General features: G+C 55.0%; 2 protein-coding genes and 1 long non-coding RNA gene across 6 annotated transcripts; 2 read left to right on the forward strand and 1 right to left on the reverse strand.

The window, feature by feature from the left end:
- Positions 1–646: 646 nt before the first annotated feature.
- On the forward strand, positions 647–6,631 carry LOC125320278 (RING finger protein 39-like). The gene is made up of 5 exons (XM_048292411.1): positions 647–772; positions 821–903; positions 972–1,220; positions 3,222–3,297; positions 3,414–6,631. The coding sequence occupies exons 1-5, from the start codon at positions 647–649 to the stop codon at positions 3,963–3,965; spliced, it is 1,086 nt and encodes a 361-aa protein (XP_048148368.1). The 3' UTR covers positions 3,966–6,631.
- LOC125319867 lies at positions 1,555–2,719 on the forward strand. Its single transcript, XR_007200920.1, has 4 exons — positions 1,555–1,701; positions 1,900–1,995; positions 2,085–2,303; positions 2,400–2,719. It is a non-coding gene; the product is annotated as an uncharacterized LOC125319867 (long non-coding RNA).
- Positions 6,632–9,842: 3,211 nt separating the features above from the next.
- Positions 9,843–17,546, reverse strand: LOC125319863 (glutamine-rich protein 2-like). Of its 4 annotated transcripts, none has more exons than XM_048291565.1 (16): positions 15,932–17,542; positions 15,520–15,624; positions 15,176–15,280; positions 14,547–14,765; positions 14,335–14,426; positions 14,065–14,173; positions 13,707–13,895; positions 13,327–13,452; positions 13,063–13,125; positions 12,550–12,714; positions 12,281–12,399; positions 11,581–11,646; positions 11,164–11,265; positions 10,642–10,738; positions 10,379–10,475; positions 9,843–10,059 (listed from the first exon to the last, which is right to left on the reverse strand). In XM_048291565.1, the coding sequence occupies exons 1-16, from the start codon at positions 16,631–16,633 to the stop codon at positions 10,010–10,012; spliced, it is 2,406 nt and encodes an 801-aa protein (XP_048147522.1). In that variant the 5' UTR covers positions 16,634–17,542; the 3' UTR covers positions 9,843–10,009. The 4 variants fall into 4 exon arrangements, with proteins under 4 accessions (XP_048147522.1, XP_048147523.1, XP_048147524.1 ...); XM_048291566.1 differs by having other exon boundaries at positions 13,327–13,449; positions 15,932–17,540; XM_048291567.1 differs by lacking the exon at positions 10,379–10,475 and having other exon boundaries at positions 15,932–17,546.
- Between the last annotated feature and the right edge of the window lie 1,169 nt (positions 17,547–18,715).

An 18,715-nucleotide genomic window follows, 5' to 3' on the forward strand; every position in this document is an offset into this window, starting at 1 on the left:
TTATATTTAAACACGTATATGTTTTATATTAAAATGAAATATATTGAAACAGAGTTAACGTTATTATAGTTAAAATACACTGACTACATTAAAATTATATTTATATATTATGCTATATTATATATGTTTAACATACTTCTATTACTCTATGAAAGTGAAACGTCCTGATGCAAGACCCTCGTTTGATTCAGTTTCATGAATTAAGTTTATCACAAAACTTCATTATTCCCTTCTGGAATTTCTGCTCTAACACCACCTCCCATCATAGATCCTACATCTGCTAGTCCTTTTTTTTATTTTCCTCTTTGCTTCTTATGTTTCCGCCCCCTCCACCGCCCCCCCCCCCCCCATTTTGAGTGCTGACGGACAACGGTGGGTTATTTCACTTTAACCCTGCCGCTCCAAGCTTGTATCCACATGAACTCCATGGAACTCTGCTCACTTGCCTCATTCCTGCTTTAATCCTTGTCTCCTGGAGCCCCCTTCTGGCTCCACTTTGCTTCCTCCGGTGCAGCCGGAGGGGTAAGAATTCGCCTGTAAACAACTGGTCCTTCCTAACCCCCAGCTGCCACTGCCTGCGTTCCCTTCCCTCTTTAATCCCCGCTGGCGTTGTGCCGGGGGGCTGTTTCATGGCTGGGGCGGTGGGATGCCGGACCCGCTCGGGGTTGCCTTTGCCTGGGAGGTTCCGGCTGGCCACACCAGCGTCCCGCCCCGCCGCCACCTCCGGGAATACCCCGGCCGGGCCCCGGTCACTGCGCGCTTCTCCGAGTGCGTCTTGTAAACAATTATGGCCGCGGGAAACGCTATCAGATAACTCCAGGAGGAAACCACCTGCGCTGTTTGCTTGGGTTTCTTCCAGGATCCTGTCATGATCCTGAGCCTCGGGCACAATTTCTGCCGGCGCTGCGTGTCGCGGTGCGCGGCGGGCGCTCCGCGCTCCGTGCCCGCAGTGCCGGGTGCCGTTCCCGCACGGCGGCCTCCGCCCCATCCGGCAGCTGGCCGACGTGGGGGGGGGGCCGTGCAGGAGCTGGCCCCGCCGCCGGGGCAGGAGCTGTACCACACGCACCAGCGACCCCTCACTCTCCTCTGTCACCGCGATGGAGTCCTCGTCTGCACCGCCTGCGTCGAGCATCGCGCCGACCCCGCCGTGCCGCTCGAAGAGGCTGCTCGCTGGTACAGGGTGCGTGGATCCCCGTCTCAGACACTCTCCCCCTGCCTGAGCGACGCTAATTCCTTTAAAACTCAGCCCCCAAAATATGTATTTTTGATCAGAGAGAAAGCTTTCCCCCGTCTTTCCAGGGGAAGAAAAGCAAGCCAAGCATCTAAAAGCCAAAACTGAGCTGAAATGCTGCAATTCGGTGAGGGCTGAGTATGAAACATTATAGCGGGTGGTAGTTTTGGGACCAAAACTAAATACTGGAGATTTCAAACGCCTGCTGTCACCCTGCGCCTGCGCTGTGAAGGGTTCCTATTCCGCTTCCGGGTGCGGGGGGAAAACGGGGGTCCCCAAAGGGGGGTTGGACCTGGCTGGGGGTGCAAGGAGTGGGGGAAAGGGGGTGGAAACTGAAGGGTGGTGGGAACTTTTTAAGGTCTGGTGGCAGCTTTTTTACAGGGGACCTTGGAGAGATGGGATATCCCCGCCTGTCTGTGAGACCTGTAGTGCCGACTTACACTGTGTGGTTATATATCTGTATGGATAAGGTGAGGGTGTGCACACAGCATAATTATAAAGTTAATTGTAACATGGGTATGCACGTACACATCTGCTTCAGTGCAGCTGCAGAGGAGAATGAGGATGGGGCCACCTGCACTGGCCATATCCATGGTGCTTTAGGGGTCCCAGCCCACTACCCTGCTTTTCTCCCCTTCTTCAGGAGTATAAACCCCTTTTCCTTGCAGAAACAGTTTGAAGCTTCCCTAAAAACCTTTCAAGAGGAGGACAAGTGACATCCTGGGCTGACTGAGGCAGCAAAGGAGACAAGACAGGAGATGCTGGTGGGTGCTGCTGTCATCTGGGTGCACCGTGGGGGCCAAACTGCTTCATTCCCCTGCCAGCATCCTCCTCCTTGTCCTTCACCCCTCAGACTCGAGTCAGTGCTGAGAAGCAGAAGCTGCAGGCGATGCTGAAAGGACTCCACCGGGTGCTGAGTGACCAGGAATCACGGTTCCTTTCCTGGCTCCATCGCCTGTGCTGGAGGTTGGAAGAACAGCAACGTGGTGAAGCTGATGAAATGACGTGGATCTAGCAATGCTGTGCAGAGCTCCAGGCCAAGTGCCAGCAACTGGATGGTGACCTGCTACGGGTGAGCCAAAACTTTCACCCAAAATCCCTGTTTCCCCCCTTTTGGCTTTTATTCACAGGAAAGGAGCCCTAAGCATCTTTCTCCCTTCCTCTCCAGGACACCCAAACCACCTTGAGGAGGTATTGGAGACAAAAAGCATCACCAAGAACACCAGTTTTTGGCCCCAAATCCTCCATTTTTAGGATCTTCTTCTCACCCTGCATTCTTTTTCCTCTGGGATTTTTGCTTTGGAGCTGGAGGGGTTGATGGTTAATCCAAAACTTGGTGATGATGGGGGAATCTTCCATCATATCTTGCAGGAGTGGGAGCCTTGCCCAGGGAAGTAAAGTCTCTGTGGTTTTCTAGCAATGAGGAAAGGAAATTAGGGAATTTCTTGGCATTAAACACCCCAATTTGCTCCCCTTGAGGTGCGCAGAGAGGAAGGTGTAGCTGTCACTGCTGTTGATGTCAGAGGTGGAAACAGAGCTTGAGGATTTTGTCTGAAAAACCAACATGCTGGCAGAGGCAGTGACACAATTTAAAGGTGCTTGGAGAGTAAAAATTGGCAAAAAAAGGGAATTTATTAAGCAGAAATGGGAAACTGGGACGGTTCTGGGAGGGCACAGAACCCCAGGGTTGGTAAATTTGGCCAGAAAGTGAAAGCATCACAAATGCTTATTTAATTAAAAGAAAATCAGGGATTTATTCCTGATTAGCCTTAAGGGATGGAAACTGAAGGTGAGAGCTGCAGAAGGCTGTTGGTGGTTAGTTAGCATCCAAATTAGGACACTAATTATGTGTGGAGGGAGGTGATGTCCCAGATCCCAGAAGGGGGTTGTGTCTCCCACGTTCTCTGTGCAACAGGGATTGGGTGGATACGGGGCAGGCGCAGGGCCAGATCTGGAGGTAAAAATCTCTGGGATCATCTTCTATTTCCAGACTTCTTGGAGTGCTCTTTGGAGAAGCACCTTCTTGGAGACGTGAGTCCGGCTTCAGGGACTTACTGAATCCACATGTGGGTTCAGGGCCTGGGGCTGTTTTTCAGATTCAGCATCCAGAGCTGGGGTTCAGCTGCAACACCTGGAGCTGATGCTCTGGTGCAATTTTTGGAGCTGATACTCCAATGCATAGAGCCCCATGAACATCCCTCTCCCTGCCAGCAACCATGACCCTGGATCCAGCCACAGCTCACCTGCAAATCCTGGTGTCAGCAGATGGCTGACCGCAGGCCGCTGGGAATCACCCCCAGCTCCTCTGCCCTCAGGAATGGAATGTTTTGAGTCTCTCTACTGTGTTTTGGGTTGGCAGGGTTTTGTGGGGGGCCAGCATTGCTGGGCTGTGGAGGTTCGTCCCGGTCCTGACTGGGCACTGTTGGTGGCTCGCGAACTTGTGTCCCACAAGGGCTGCTTCGGTCTCAGCCCTGAACGTGGGGTTTGGGCCATGGGGCAGTGGTTGGGGCAGCTGCAGGCTCTCACTTGGCCCAGCTCCGTATCTCTGCCCCACAACCACACACTCAGACACATCGAAGTGGCTCTGGATTATGCTGGTGGGTGGGTGGCTTTCTGTGATACTGATAGCCAGACAGAAATCTTTTCCTTTCCCCCAGCCACTTTCGCAGGTGAACGACTCTGGCCACTGCTCTGGCTGGGTGAGGGGCCAGCTCTGCTCACACTCTATCCCTGAGGCCCCCAAAAATCCACTATGAACCTCCCAAGTGCAGACACTTCCACCCCAACAAACACTCAACAACAAACAGCCGCACTACCCCGTAGTCCCGTTTCATTATCCTTATAACACCTAATTTAACAGTATTAATCACATTTCACCCTTTTGCTCCTCAGTGGGAGAACAGGTATATTTTTAGTTCCTCAGCTGTTTGTCAGAGGAAGCATGGACCAGAGAAACAGGGAGGACCTTCCTAAAAGATTTTTAAGAACTCATCTAGAGGAAGAAGGTGAGCTTTGCTACTGCTGGATGCCTCATAATAAGGTTTTTCAAGTGGAAACTTTCCTGCTTAGGACTTCTAGAGAATTTAGGGAAAGTGGGCTACAACCATGTTTCATGTCTCCCAAGATCACTCAGGCTGGGGCCTTTTCAGAGTTTTGCATTCACTACCAGGATAAGTAGGGAGAGAGGCCACAGACAGGATTTCATACCCCATTTCACTGCCTACAAGTGAATAGAAGGGAAAAAAACTGAATGAACCAGTATCTTGAAGCAGTAGAAGGTTGTTCTTAGGGTTCAACCATGTAATAAAGTGCTGTTATCAGCAAGCACAGGCAGGACTGGGCAGGTCTTTGCCTCTTGCAGCCCCAGTCACTCCGCCTTCGCTGCCAGGCTTGCTTCCCCATCCACACGTACTCTTCACATTGGTCTGAGGAAGAGGAGAAACTACCAGGAAAGGTAGCAACTTTTATCTTTGTGGCCCTAATTTTAAACAAGGGTCCTGACAAAACACAGGTCACAGCTAAGCCCAAATTACAGCCCTGCTCAGTTGTGTAATTAGTTGTTTCCCTGTTTGGCTTATGGTGAGGTTGGTCTTTCCTTGAAAGACAAGGTCCAGCAATGTGTAAATAAAAGCACTTCTCTGTGGCACCCTTCTCCAACAGATGAGCTTCCAACACTCCATCCACTTTTCATCTGAAAAGCTTTACGGATATTTAATTTGAAAGTCCATAAAAAAATAAAAAATTCTGCCTTCTTGTGTAACTCAACAGCCCCACAGCTGGCTCTCTAGCATTGGAGTGAGGAGGAAATCAGCCTCTTTTTGCTCAAGGGCAGCTCAAAAGCATCGCATCAGCAGCTGGGAGGGCAGATGGTTGGGTGTGGAGGGTGCCCCCACTCCTTGAGCAGAGCTAGCAGATGCACCTCGCAGCCTTCCCACAGGGGCCTGTGGACCCCAAAACCCTCCTGAGTGACAGGCACACCTCATACCAGTGCATGAAAGGCTGTGGGGAGCAGCTGAAGAGGTCTTTTTTCCACAACAGACAAAGTTTTTTCCACAAAGCTGGAGCCCAGGGTGCATTTTTTGGGGGTTTGAGGCTTGAGGATGAGCATTTTCAGAGGGAATTTTGCCATTGCCTCCTGCTTCTCCCCATGCTCCTCTCCCACTAATACCTCAGGATCAGACTGAGTGGGAGCTGTGCATCCAAGGGAAGTGCAGCAGGCATGGAGGGGCAAACCTGAATGAAGACTCCACGATGGTGGAGATGTTGCACCTCCTCCGCTCCTCATTGGGGAAGTGAAAAAGTGGATTTTGGGGATGTGTTTACAACTATTCAGGTTAATAATTTGTTGGGTGCTTATAAAAATGGAGCTTAAAAGGCACTTTTTAAAAAAGCATCTTGTTACATCTAGAAGACAGAAAATACAGCTCCAGTGCAAACCAGGGAGGTGTCAGTGGTTTTAATCCTCTGGTTTTGGGGAGGTTTGCTCCATTTTGGGTCTTCTCCACAAGGGAGCAGCAAGCACAGTGCGAAATGGGGATTTTCCACCTCAGAACAGTGCCCACAGCGAAGAAATCCCCAAAATAGAGACAAACTTGTTAAATGGTGGCCTCTGCACTTCTGCCTTGAGGATAACGTGCTGATAAACCCCAACCCCTTTGTTTTGGAGAAGACCGTCCCCTTTTAAGTGAAAATAAGATTTGTTGTTTTCAGCACTAGCAGTGGACATGGGGAGGAAACAGCTCCAAAAATATCCCCAACTCTTGCAGAATTAACCCAAATCCTGCTTGTGAGGGGGGGGGCATAAGTTTTTCAGGTATCACTAGTTTGCCCAGTTCCCCTCCTCACCGGCCTTTCCCCCCTCTTCTTACTCAGTTTATTGGGATAAAATTTCAAAATTTCATTTAATTTTTTTCCATTTTGTAACTTTCCCTCCTCTGAGAAGACACTTTTTCTCCCCAGAATGAAGCCAAGCAGGACGTTTCTCCCTCCAAGCCCCTTCATTGCCCAAAACCCCCTCCAAAAAGCCAGATCTGAGGATTAAGCTAGAAGGGGCTCTTTTTAATGGCTGAATATAGGGAATGAAACTCTGTAGTGCAGTACAGGGCCTCAGCGGCATGAATAGAGCTGGTAGCTGGGTTGAGCAAAAGAGGTCTGAATTTTGGGTGATTTTTAGTTTTTGCCTTTTATTCTGTAAAATAGTCACTTGCATGGACCCATGCTTTAGACTTGAATTTCCCACATGGAGGAATTTCCCCTTAGAGTTGTGGTGAGCCAGGTGTGCTTTGCTGCTCACCCAAATCCTCCACATGAAAACTCACTAAACTCCAAAAAAATGATGAAAAAGGGTGAAATTGTGATAGACTGAACTTTCTCTTTAAATAAACTGGTTGAGCTCAGCCATTTATTGGTCACTCATAACCTGGGACTGGTGTCTTCAACAAGGTGGTTTTGAGCCACACTGCAGTGCTGCCCCAGGTGGGACCCTCTGGGGGATGGGGACAGCCAGAAGTGAGGATATTTAGGGAGAAATTATCTGTGAGAACAAAGACATCTAGGATGGGAGGTTGAGGACTTACAGGGACAGGGACCTCTGGGGCTGGTTGGGAGTCAGTAGGGTCCCTGGGTCAGGGACCTCTAAGGCACGCAGATGACATGCAGTGTTTCGGGTCAGGGGTGGGTGACGTGCCCATGTTGAGATGGGCCTGTCCCTAGCTCCATGACCCTCTGTTCCCGCCGCACACATTTGCTGGGTCAGGGCCAGGGTTCACCACCCGCGTGTCTCTGTCCTCAACAGCCAGCCCAGGGGAAGAATGAACTTCTTTATACTGGCACCTATGTGTGACCAGCAATGTTTGATGTGACTGGCCACAAAATCATGGTACCAAGAAGCAGGAGGACACTGACAGTTTAAAGCAGGTCCAAGGCCACTGTGAAAACCAGATTCATGCTGCAAATGTAATGTCCTGGGAGAAGAGGTCAGGAAGGAGCTCTTCTCTGGCTCCCAGGCCACCAGGAGGTGCTCCAGATCACTCCTCACCCAGAGTGGAAATCATGGACCCCATGGGGGCCACAGCACCATGCCTTATCCTGCTCCCACATCTCCTCTTCAATTCCTGTTGTGGCCCCTCACAGCTCTCTGCTAACAGGATTCCAGCCAGCCTCACATCCACCAGTGCAACCCTCCTAGGGATCTAGAGAAGCCAGGATGATCCTGCCAGGGCCCCCAGCGGAGGCCAGGGAGCCTGCCCCCATGTCCCCATGCTTACAGATACTGCAGTAGCCTTCACAAAGGACAGAGCTAGTGGATGAGTGCTGGTAAGTCTGTCCTCCCTCCTGGAGGTGCCCCGTAGCCAGCACTACAGGGAGAGGGCATGTCATCCCATGTAGAGCCCCTGGCTCCTCAGGGCTCATCCATGGAAAGGAGAACTGTTAAGTGTGGAGGGGAAGAGGTTTTGATGACTAACATTTTGGCTGATGAAAATTCAGTAAATGTTAATGAAATTTCAGAGTAGTTCTGAAGGCAGTGAGTTTAAATGAAATTGGGGAAAAATAACATTGCTGCAAAGCCAGCTGCATCTGATACAAGAGGAGCCAGACAGAAAAAGAATCGAACAGTGCTGGAAATGCTGCTGCCTGCCAGTGTCCCAGCAGTGACGAGATAAAAGTTCTGTGGAGTAAATATCCACTGTCTTCCAAAACCAAGTCTGGACCTGCCAGGCTGTCTTGGACCCAGCCCCAGCACCTGGCACCAGGCATCCAGCTGTGGGCTCTCAGGCACCTCAAATCCCGAGCTATCCTCATCCCTCAACATCCCAACTCCCTGCAGCCAGGGTGAGATATCCCCAACCTTCTCCAGCACCTTCAGCACCCAGCACCCCTCATCCTGCCACTCTTCACCATGGCCCCCCAGCAAGCTATCCCAATGATGTTGGGGTGGATGGTGCCCGCAATGGTGACTGCCTGGATCAAAGCCCAGGGACCCCTGACCAGCACCACATGGAAGAAGATGCCCTGTGGGGCACCTTTTGGTTCCTGAGAACCCCTCACCCATCCACCATCACCCAGTCCTCACAAGGCTGTGGGTGGTCACCAGCATGTAGGGCGGTGAGAAGAGAGGCATGGCCCCTGTCCCCTGTGGGTGCCCACAGCTAAGCCTGCTGGGTGCTGAGCACCATGGGCTTGGTGTGACAGTCACGGTCCTGTGTACCCAAACACTCACTCTGACCTCTATTCCTGCATGTCCCCTGATGCCCTGGTGTTTCCCAGACTCTTAAACGAGATGTAGAGGTCTCTGTCTCCGTAAGTTGAGTCTCAAAACCCTTATGGTTGTCCCCAGTCTTCTAAGATTCCCAATGCCCCTGATATCCCTATCCTCACAGATCTATCACTGTTGCATTGCTTGGTTTGGTTTAGCAAGCTGCAACCTTCCTGTAAAGTGCTGTGGGGCTGCTTAGGATGATGTTCTGCTCTCCCATAGCCCTTTTCGGTGGCCCCACACTCCTACTCCAGCTAGCTGGGCTCCGCAACACGGTGATGGTAAAGGAGGCGAGAAGGGTCCCCTGCATAGCGACCTAAGAGGGAACTTTATTTTACACGATGACCAGCCAGTTCCCAGAGGCAGAGAGACCAGGTGGTCAGGGAGCTTGGGGTCTTATGTGGGGATAAGGGGGGCGGAGAGAGCACATGGACAAATGACCTCATGGCACAGGGGCAGTACATGGGCAGAATTGGGGTACTGGAACCAATAGGGAGAACCTGAGGGTGTGGCCAGGACTAGGGCCAGGGGAAGGAGGGGACAATGCGGAAGGCAGACAATTTAATAAGAGTGGGGAAATACAGCACCACGTATCACCCTTAATGTCCCCACCTCTGGCAGTCCCTATCCCCCTGGAGGGTTCCACCTGGGAGCAGCACCCCAGAGTGAGGTTGGGGCCTCCCCACAGGGCTGTGGAATGTGAAGCAGGTGAAGATGATGTCACTGGACACCCTGAGAGCCTCAACTTTGGGAGAGACAGGTGGTGTGGAAACTGCACCTGCTGCAAGGTCACCGTCATTTATGGGACACCAAGGACCTAGAGGACACCACTGTCACCTAATGGACACCAGGGACAGTAGATGGCATGGATGGTGAGGACAGCAGTGACAGTAGCATCACCACTGCACCTTCCACAGGGAGCTGAGCATCCCCTGCAAGGGTCCCAGAGATTTGCTACATTCCCACGGCCCGATGACAATGATGTTGAATTCTGCCCTGAGCCTGATGCGGGAGAGGGAGCAGTGCTGCTCGGGCTCACCTCGAGTTCCCCCAAGATGCATGGTGCTGCTGCAGCCTCACCAAAGAGCAGTTCAGCTCAGGGCCACCAGCATCATGGGTGGGGGGCAATCCAGGGACTACACCTCTTGCACCTCCACAGCCCATGGGTTGGGGGCAACCCCAGCCCCTCCACCTGGCTTGGGCATACCCCCTGCACACCCACATGACCCAGTCTGGGGGCTTACTCCAAGCTCTCCTGCTCCTGTCCCCACCACGACTCTGCCCTTCCCTGTGGCACCTGTCCAGCTTTAGGATGGCAGCTCTGAAGCGGGGGGTTACTTTTGAAATCAATCTTGCTTAGAATATCCCAAACACAGCAGGTTACCATTTTTTTATTAACTTGGGGCAGCTGTCCTTGCTCTTTTCTTCATGACGGGCTCTGAGCACCTAGTCCCAGCCAGCTGCCTGACTGCTGATTCCATGGGCAGGGACTGGATCTGCAGCAAATGCCACAGTGCTCGGAGTCAGTGGTTGAGGTCTGAGGCTGGCTGGTGCTCTAGTAAGGTGGTGGTGCCTGGGGGTGAAGGACAGAGGTAAGCCCCATGAAGCCCATGGGCATCTGTACAGCCAGAGACCCGCAGGGACAGGGTAGTGGCACCTGCCCTCCAATATATGGGCTGTTGTCCCACACTGGCCAGGGCCATCTCCACACTGCACTCCATCTTGAACACCAAGGACCCAAGGACCAGTTGTCCCATCTGCCAGTCACCCCCATCCATCCTGCTTCCACCCCTCCTCAGCCTGCCCCAGACCCCAGACCCTCCCTGCACCTACCCAGGCATGCAGACAGAGCCCTGCTCACCCATCACCAGCAAACAGCTGATAGGCCATACCCAGCTCATCCTGTGCCCTCTTTGCCACCTCAGACCCGAGGTGCTCCTTGCCCCGATCCACACGGTCATCTGTGCCCAGCAGCTCAGTCACGCCAAGCTGGGAAGGAGAGTGGCTGGCTGCCATGTGGGGCCCAATTCAGCATCCCCAAACAACCCTCCCCACCCATCTCTCCTCAAGGAAACAGAGGGTGGATTCCCTCCAGATGCTCAGCATCTCTCTCCCAGCCTTGTTCCTCCCTGACATTCCTCATCACCATCCCTACCTTTTTGGAGAGCCATAGGACATCCTTGGGTGGTGTGTTGGACATGTCCTGACGCCTGCAGCTCTGCGACTTCACGAACTTGCTACTGACCAGCTTCCTGAGGGATGGGGCATGGGGATGCTCATCATCCAGCACTGTGGTGCCCTGGACTTCATCCCACTGTACCAGGGAGGTGGGCAGAGGGTGCTCCCCACTGAGGGACGTCCCTGCTGACTACCTGACAGCTGCTGCAGGAAACCCATACCTGTCCCACTGTGCTGAATCCCCACCAAGCCTGAGGTCAGGCTGAGACCTGTGGCTTCAGTGCCACTGAGGCCAGGGCTTGATGGAGCAGTGCAGCAGAGACTTTAAAAGCCCAGAGACCTGGGGCAAGAACAGCTGGCATTCTGTGGCCCCCTCTGCTCCCCTGCCCTCCCCAGGCCCCCCGGTCCCCTCCGTCCCCACTCAGGGAAAAGATCTCCCTTGCCAAGGCAGGACTATCGGGCACCCCAGAGACCAGTGATGGGTCCCCATGTCCCCTACCTGTGACTGTGCTGCTGTGCTTGCTCCTCTGTGGTGACGGTAGAGAGGCGTGTAGCGTGGCTGCTAGGCAGCAGTGGGAAGAGTGGCAGCGTGTCAATGTGCCTGGGGAGGGCAGGAGCTGTGGGTGGGTGATAGGGGACAAACAAGCCACCCCAGCTTGGGGCAGAGCACCAAAACCCATAGGCTTGTACCCGACAGCATTTCTGCCTGCTGCCCTCAGGGAGGTGTTCCCAGAAGGGGTTCCCACTCCACATCTGACAGACATGGCTTCGGGGGGGGCTCAGCAGTCAGACCCTCCGAGGGAGACACTCCAACCCCCGTGCCTGAGACAGCAGGGCATCACCAGCACCCAAGCCCCCACCCCACCCCACCCCACCCAAGTAGCCGCCCAATACACCGGTGCTGGGTGCTACTCACGGGCCAGGCACCTGTATGTTGAGGTGCCGGTCGCAGGACAGGCAGTTGTAAGGGATCAGCAGCTGCCTAAGGAAGGAAGGGCTGGATGAGCTCCTGACAGGGCTGCAGTGCACACAGCCAGCAGCTCACAGGCACCAACATGTGCCAGGCACATTGCTGCAGGGAGTCTCAAAGTTTGCAGGGGGAACTGTGGTATGTTGAGCCTGGTTTCCCCCCAAGCCAAGGGGACAAGGAGACAAGCTTGCCTTGGCACTGCTGAACTGTGGCCATATCCCAGTACGCAGGGATATGAGGGGAAGGAGCCAGGCACTCACAGTACCATCCAAACCAGCCCTTGCCTTGGTGTCAATACCTTGTCAGTGCTCACAATTCCCCTACACCTTGCCAAGGTGGGCAGGTCATGACTGAGGCCTGTGGCACCACATGTTGCACCCCTGCCCAGGGGAACAACCCTCTGTCCTCCATCCTTGCACCTTTGCACCCACACCCCAGTTTTGGTTTGGACAGCTCTGTTCTGCAGACATCCGTTCCTGTGCCTCCCTTGATGTGGGGAACCTGATACTGATAGGTGAAGAAGGTGTAGCTGCTTTGTCAGCATCCCTGCAGTTTGTTAGCAACATTGGTCTGATGCCAGGGTACCATACAGGAGGGAAAAAGGCCAGTGCAGTTGCCAAAGCCAACACCATCCTATTTCACTCACTGCTTAATTCCAGCAGCGTTGTCAAGTTCTACCGACAGCTCATCCCTGAGATCCTTGATGGTCCTTGCCCAGGTATCCTCCAGCTGCTTCTGGAAAGGCCCCAGCTCCAGGCGATCCAGCTATGGACAGATATACACCCTCAACCAGCTGCTCCAGGATGAAACACGGTAGTCCCCAGAGAAAAGCCAGCGGAGGGGGAAACCTCAGCGGGATGCTGCCTAAGGCTGCAAAGGAGACAGTTCTGTGCCGTGAGGATAAGCACCCGTCACCTTGGAGTCCAGGGCATCACTGAACTGCTGCTGGGCCTCCTTCCAGCGCTGCTCCTGGCCTGACACCCGTCTCAGCAACTCCCGCAACCTCTCCTCCAGACGCTCCATGCTCGCATCAAAATGGGCACAACTGACTTTGTTGCCCAGGGCAGCTTTGTCCACTTTCTAGCAGGGAGGAAAGGCAGGAGAGCAGTGGGGACAGGGCAGAGGTACAACAGGCAGGGCCAGCACGTGTTGGGGACAGAGGTAGAAACGTTTCTGCTGAGCCATTTTTTTTTCAGGGCTGTGTGGCCTGCTTACCCCATCACACCCATGGGGTCAAAAGGGACTTAAAGAAGGAGACAGAGGGACCTGGCAAGGGATCTGCAGCCAGTCTGGATGTACTCACACCCTCCCTCTGCCACACCCAGGCCACTTTTGCCACTGAGCACCCAAAAGGACAAAGGACATTTGTCACCCTGCCCAAGATCCTCAAAATCCCTTTGGCTGAAAATGGACTCCTCAAGACCATACCAGCAGCAGCAGGTCCTCCTTGTCTGCTTTCTTCTCGAGACCCTCCAGGGACCGGAACAGAGCCTTCCAATACAGAAAGCATCTCATGACACCACAGCAGGGTCAGAGCTGTGTTCTGGCCAGTCAATGCTCCCTGCTCTTTGGGAATGGCCCTTTGAAGCAAGAAGGCTGCGAGCAGGTGGGCAGGGGATCAGACCTCTGGCAGTCTCCAGCCTCGGTGTGCCTGGGGGATACTCTGACCCTGTGGGGGGCTTGGCCACCAACCTCGATATGTTTCTGATGCTGGTGATGGTCATCCCGGAGGCTCCCTGTGATGTAGCTGAGCTGCTCGCAGTCCCCTTCCACCCGCATGACTGTGGCCTGGATGCTCTTCAGCAGCTCCTCATCCTGCTCCAGGGAGGAAGACCACAAGCAAGGGGTGTGTGGCTGCCCCTCAGGGGCAGATCTGGGTTACTGAGCCATCAGCCATGAGCCCTCAGTGCCAGCAGGACATTTGTATCAAGGCTTTAATTTCCTGCCATACTACCAACCTGTCCAAACCAAACTCGGGGGTAGCAAGGGGCTGCTCTACACTGCAGTGAGCACAACCAGACAAGAGGTCCTGACAAAGCCTCCCAAGCCCCCCCATGCTGCCAGCTGCCTACCTGGGTCTTCTGTGGCAGTGACCTCTGCACCTGATGTGGTACTAGGGAGTCCACCTGCTCCTGGAGCTTCTCACAGCGGTGTAGGAGCTTCCTCACAAGCTTGGACTCAGAGCTGCGGTCAGGGCACACTGTCTGTGACTCTCCCTGCTCCTGCCCCGCACTCCCCATCATTGCCCTCAGCTCATTCAGCTGCAGGAAAGGGAGAAGGAATCGATTTTGAGATAGGATGGATGCAGCCAGCAGACCCAGGTGCCATGGGGGCCAGATGGCCCTGACCAGGCAGGGAATGCGGCCAGGAACACCACAAGGAGCACCCTGCCATTCAGGACAACAATTGGAGTGCCCCCCCAAACCTCACCCGCTCCTGAAGCTGGTCAGCTGTGACCAGCTGCTTCAGTGTGGCCTTGGTAATCTTCTGCTCTTCTCTCAGCTCCTTCTGCTCCTGATTAATCTCCTGCAGTGCAGACCTGGCCAGCAAGATGAGGGCACAGGCAGACTGAGCCTCCACAAGGCCACTCGGGAGGTGAGCTTTGCTCCCCAAACCTGATGCTCCTGGACTGCCACCCCCCACACCTCCCGGTTCCCCTGCAGTCCCGTGGAATACAAAATCTTCTCCCCATCCTCTTACTCCAGCTGTAGGGGGATCTGATTGGTGCCATCCACTTCGCACTTGGCTACAGTCACACCCAGTTTTCCAACAGCATCCTCCAGCTGTCTTATCTGGGAAGGATGGTGGTGGCAGAGTCAGGGCATGGACCCCATGCTCTCCCTTGCCTGCCCTCTCTCTGACAACTCCCCCTGGCATCCTTGCAGCCCCCTTAGGGACTGCTATGGGCTCACCTTCTCCTTCTCACCCTGCAGGTCTCTGGCCAGGCTCTGCAGGGAAGACATCTGGCCCTGGAGCTCAGACAGGTTTCTGATGATGCTCTCCATTGCTGGATGGCCTGCTTGGGATCCAGGCTGTGCCCCACGGCTCTGCCCCAGCTTGTCCATGTCTGAAGTGTGGGGCTTGGCAAGGGCAGACTGGTGGTGGGGGACCAGTGGCTGGGCAGCAGCATCCTGGAGTGGGATGAGAAGAGGGACAGCATCCACAACTGAGCTTGGGCCCAAGCCAGAGAGACTCTGAGCAGGCTGTGGCTGCCAAGCACTGGTGGATCTTTACCTTCTTTCCTTCCCAGCACCCATGTTCCCTTTTTTTGGGGCCATTTAGTTCCAAGTGCCTCAGCATCCCTTTGGCTGAGGCAGGCAGTGACCTCTACTACCAGGTTGATCTGCAGGCAGAGGTGGGGGACGCCTAGTGGGCAAGGCTGAGTTCCCATGCTTCCCTCACGGGACCCCCTTCCCACTCTTCCCTCCAAGTGCCCTTCATGCTGGGTGACACCCAGGGTCCCAGGGCAGGGGTGGCAGGGCAAAGTCTTGAGAGGCTGGGTGGGGGAGGGCCCAACTCGCTCCCAAAAACAGCAGCTCACCTGGCCAAGGGCTTCCTGGATCATCCGGATGCCTTCTCCCATGCGGGACTGCGCGGCCTTCATCTCATTGACTTCCTTACGGAGATCCTTGCAGAGATCTGTGGTCTAGGAGAGGCGGGTGGAGGGGATGAACCTCAGGGGAGGGTCCCTGGGGACCTGCACGACCTTTGCCTGCACCATGGTCTGTGGGGTACAGTGCAGGGTGTGGCCCAGCCAGATAGCTGGGCACTGTGGGCAGCACTCTCCATTCATCTGGCACAGCCAGATGCAGCTGAACCTCTGGCATCCAGAGAGGTCACAGGCTGCTGTCCCAGATCTGCAACATGCTGATGGAGGCAGCTCACCTGGCCAAGTGCCTCCTTGATCCTCTGGATTTCCTCTCCCATGTTGGACTGCACGGCCTCAGTCCCAGCCATCTCCTTGTGGGGCTCCTGGGAGAGAGCTGTGGCCTAGGAGAGACAGGTGGAGGGGGCAAGCCCCAGGCAAGCAGCTCCCCAGAGGCTCCCACCCCTGTCCTGGGGAGCCTACGGCACACCCTGGGTCAGCAGGAAAAGACCCAACATGGGAAGGACTCAAAGCACTTGGAGCAGTGTTCCAGCCCCGGATTTTCTCTCTGAATCTCCCTCCCCTTCCCACAATGAAACTCAGCATGCTGCTTGGAGCTTGGGCTTCAACCAAACCTTGATATAAGGGCACAGACCCCAGAGGAGGGGGGATCTTGGGGGGAGCACCGAGGGGGGTGGGAAAAGCTTCTACCTTGGAGATGCCACTCTCTTTGGCTTCAGTCTTCTCCATCTGTCCCATGTCGGCAGCCACGGAGGTGACAGGAGGGCCACTCCTGGTCCCCTGCAGCTTGTCCTTCCCAGGCAGCTGCCCCCTGGGTGGCTGTCCTCTGCCCCAAGCCCCAGCCTCGGTGCTGGACCCGCCCCCCTCCTCCTGTGGGCCGGGCACAGCCCCCTGGGGGATCACATCCTGCAGGCCCAGCAGGCTCAGGTGCTCCAATATGACCCTCAGCAGTTTGCGGAGCGCCTCCAAGTTGACATTGACCTCGGGCGTCCCGATGGCCTCATCCAGCAGCTCTAACAGGCTGACTGAAGCCATGGCTGCTGCCCTGCCCGAAAACACAGCACCTGTCCTGGGGGATGGGAGCCTTCGTGCTGGGAGGAAAGCTGCAGATGGAAATGTGGGCAGCCAGCAGCCTCCTTCCTCCTCTTCCTCTGCCTTCCTGAGCCCCAGCCGCACGTGCCTGTGTTTGTGGTGTCTCTTGTTGCCAGGTAACCCCTGGCCCTGGCAGCCGATTGTCCCGGAGGCATGGAGGAGGCCGAACTGGAAGGGACTTTTTACAGACCATCGAGTCCCGGGTTTGCAGCTGTGGTGGGCCAGGGACCCCTGGCTGTCGGGGTCCCCCCTGATGGCCCCCTTGTTCTTCAGCCACCCAACTTTGGATTGTGGCGACATCTGGCTACGGACCCCAAAATTCCCTTGCTCCCCTTGATCTTCATCCACATTCTACCTTGGGGTGGGGGGGGGGAGCATTAGAGGTACCCCAACCCCCTCCACCCCCTCAAGTGTCGCCCCCCCTTGGGCTGCCCCGGTACAGCACAGCTGAGGGCAGTGACGCAGCTGCCATGGTGCTTGAGCCACGGGGCTGAGCAGGGGTGTGAGGAGCCAGTTCAGTTTTTATTTGCCTCAGCAATGGTTTTCAGAGGCATGTGGAGGAGGGGGTGCACACGTGCCATGTCCAGGAAGCAGCTAGGAGAAGATGGAGGAAAGCCTTGTGTCTGGGGAGACTTAGACCGGCAACCACTTCCCATCTCACATGGGACAGGCAGTCAGCAGGGAAACACCGAAGACACTGCACCCCAGAGAGGCTCTCCAATTGGATGGCAAAAGGTACCAATGGACTGCAGTGGGACATTGCACAGGGCCAATGGTGTCCTGTCAGCAGGCTGGCTTTGGGAGGAGCCCGGGGAATAAAAGGTAACTGCGTCACAAGCCCCAGGGGCTTTCTGAACTTGCTTTTTCAGGGTGGGCTTTTGCCTTGCGCCTTTTTTGAGACTGTGTTTTTGCGTTTGTGGCTTGGTGATTCGAGGAGCTTTTTGAGACTTGCTTTTCGAAACCTGCTTTTGAATCTTAGCTTTTTGCCGTGGCCCCAGCCTGCCTTTTAGCTCTCCTGCCCTCGCTGGCTCTTGCTCTCCCTCGTGTCTATCCTGCCTCCCTGTGTCCCTCACCAATGCCCTGCCTGCTTCGTCTCTTCGTCCCTGCCTGAGCCACCTGCGTCCAAACTTGCCTACCGCCGCGATCCTCGCCGTGACCCTGTCCAGCGTCCCACACCTCCTCCCCGAGCCCCTCTCACCTCGTATCTGCCGCCCGTCGCCGCGGCAGCTGTGCGTGTGGGGCCGCGCCTCTCCGAGAACTGCGCAGGCTCCTGGCAGGCGGCGTGCACCCTGCCCGCCTCGCGGATGTCGACGGCGCTCCCCGACCCTGTGGTGGTAATGCCCGCTTCTTCTCTATGTCTCCTCTTTCCCTCTCGCTTCCTCCCTCTCCCTCTCTCTCTCTCCCTCCGTCTCCCTCTTCCTCCCACTCTCCTTCTCTCTCCTTGTCTCCCTTTCTCCTTTCTTCCTGCTTCCTGTCTCTCTCTCACCCTCTCAACCCCCCCCCCCCCCCCCATTCCTTTCCCATTTTCCTTAGTCTTGCTGTGTCTGTTCTAACCCTTTTTAGTAGGGTAACTCATTTTCCTTTTGTTTTTTTGTTACCAATAAACGGTTCTCAGGTACAACGTTTGTCTCGTTTGACTTAATTTTGTTCGTGACCATCTATTTTTAAAAGAACTCGCAGTTCCCCACGGTGGAACGCGACAATGTGTCCTGCTGGAACTCGAGTGGCTTCAGTGGCAGGCCTCGGTACGCACACACGGACACATGGCCTGAGTTAGGGCCCCCCTGGACCCCTTCTTTGGGCTCTAGAGACAGAGGACAGGTGGCACCCCAACACACAAAAAAGCCCAGGTGTTTGGGGTGCCCACCACAACCAGGAAGGGACATGTATTTGGGCAGCTCCCCAAAGAGATCCAGATTTTGGTGTGCTCTCCACAAGTCTTGAGGGGGCCCAGATATCCAGATGGCCTCCGGATGGGACCCAGATGCCCAGATGGTACCCCTAGGATCAGGATGGGACACAGGTATCTGGGTGGCCCACCACAACCGGCAGGAGACCCACATGTCTGGGGTTCTCCCCAAGGCCAGAAGTGGAACACTGGCACTTAGGCTGCCCCTCACACCAGGGGAGGACCCAGGCATCAGCTGGGGGTTCTGGTGGGGGACAGCTGGAGGACAGTGGGTGGGGGTTTCGCCATCACCTTCTGCACTGTGTAGCTGGTGCCCTTGGAGTTGCTGTCATCCTGAGGGGGCTCCCACTCCAGCAGCATGTTGGACTCCCAAACCTCCTTCAACTCCACTGCTCAGACATGGTGGGGGGCAGCCACTCTGTGAGACAGCCTTTGTCCCATGACCCTTAAGCCCTGCAAATAGTCTGCAAAAC

Source organism: Corvus hawaiiensis, chromosome Z (assembly GCF_020740725.1).
Source record: "Corvus hawaiiensis isolate bCorHaw1 chromosome Z, bCorHaw1.pri.cur, whole genome shotgun sequence".
NCBI lineage: Eukaryota > Metazoa > Chordata > Aves > Passeriformes > Corvidae > Corvus > Corvus hawaiiensis.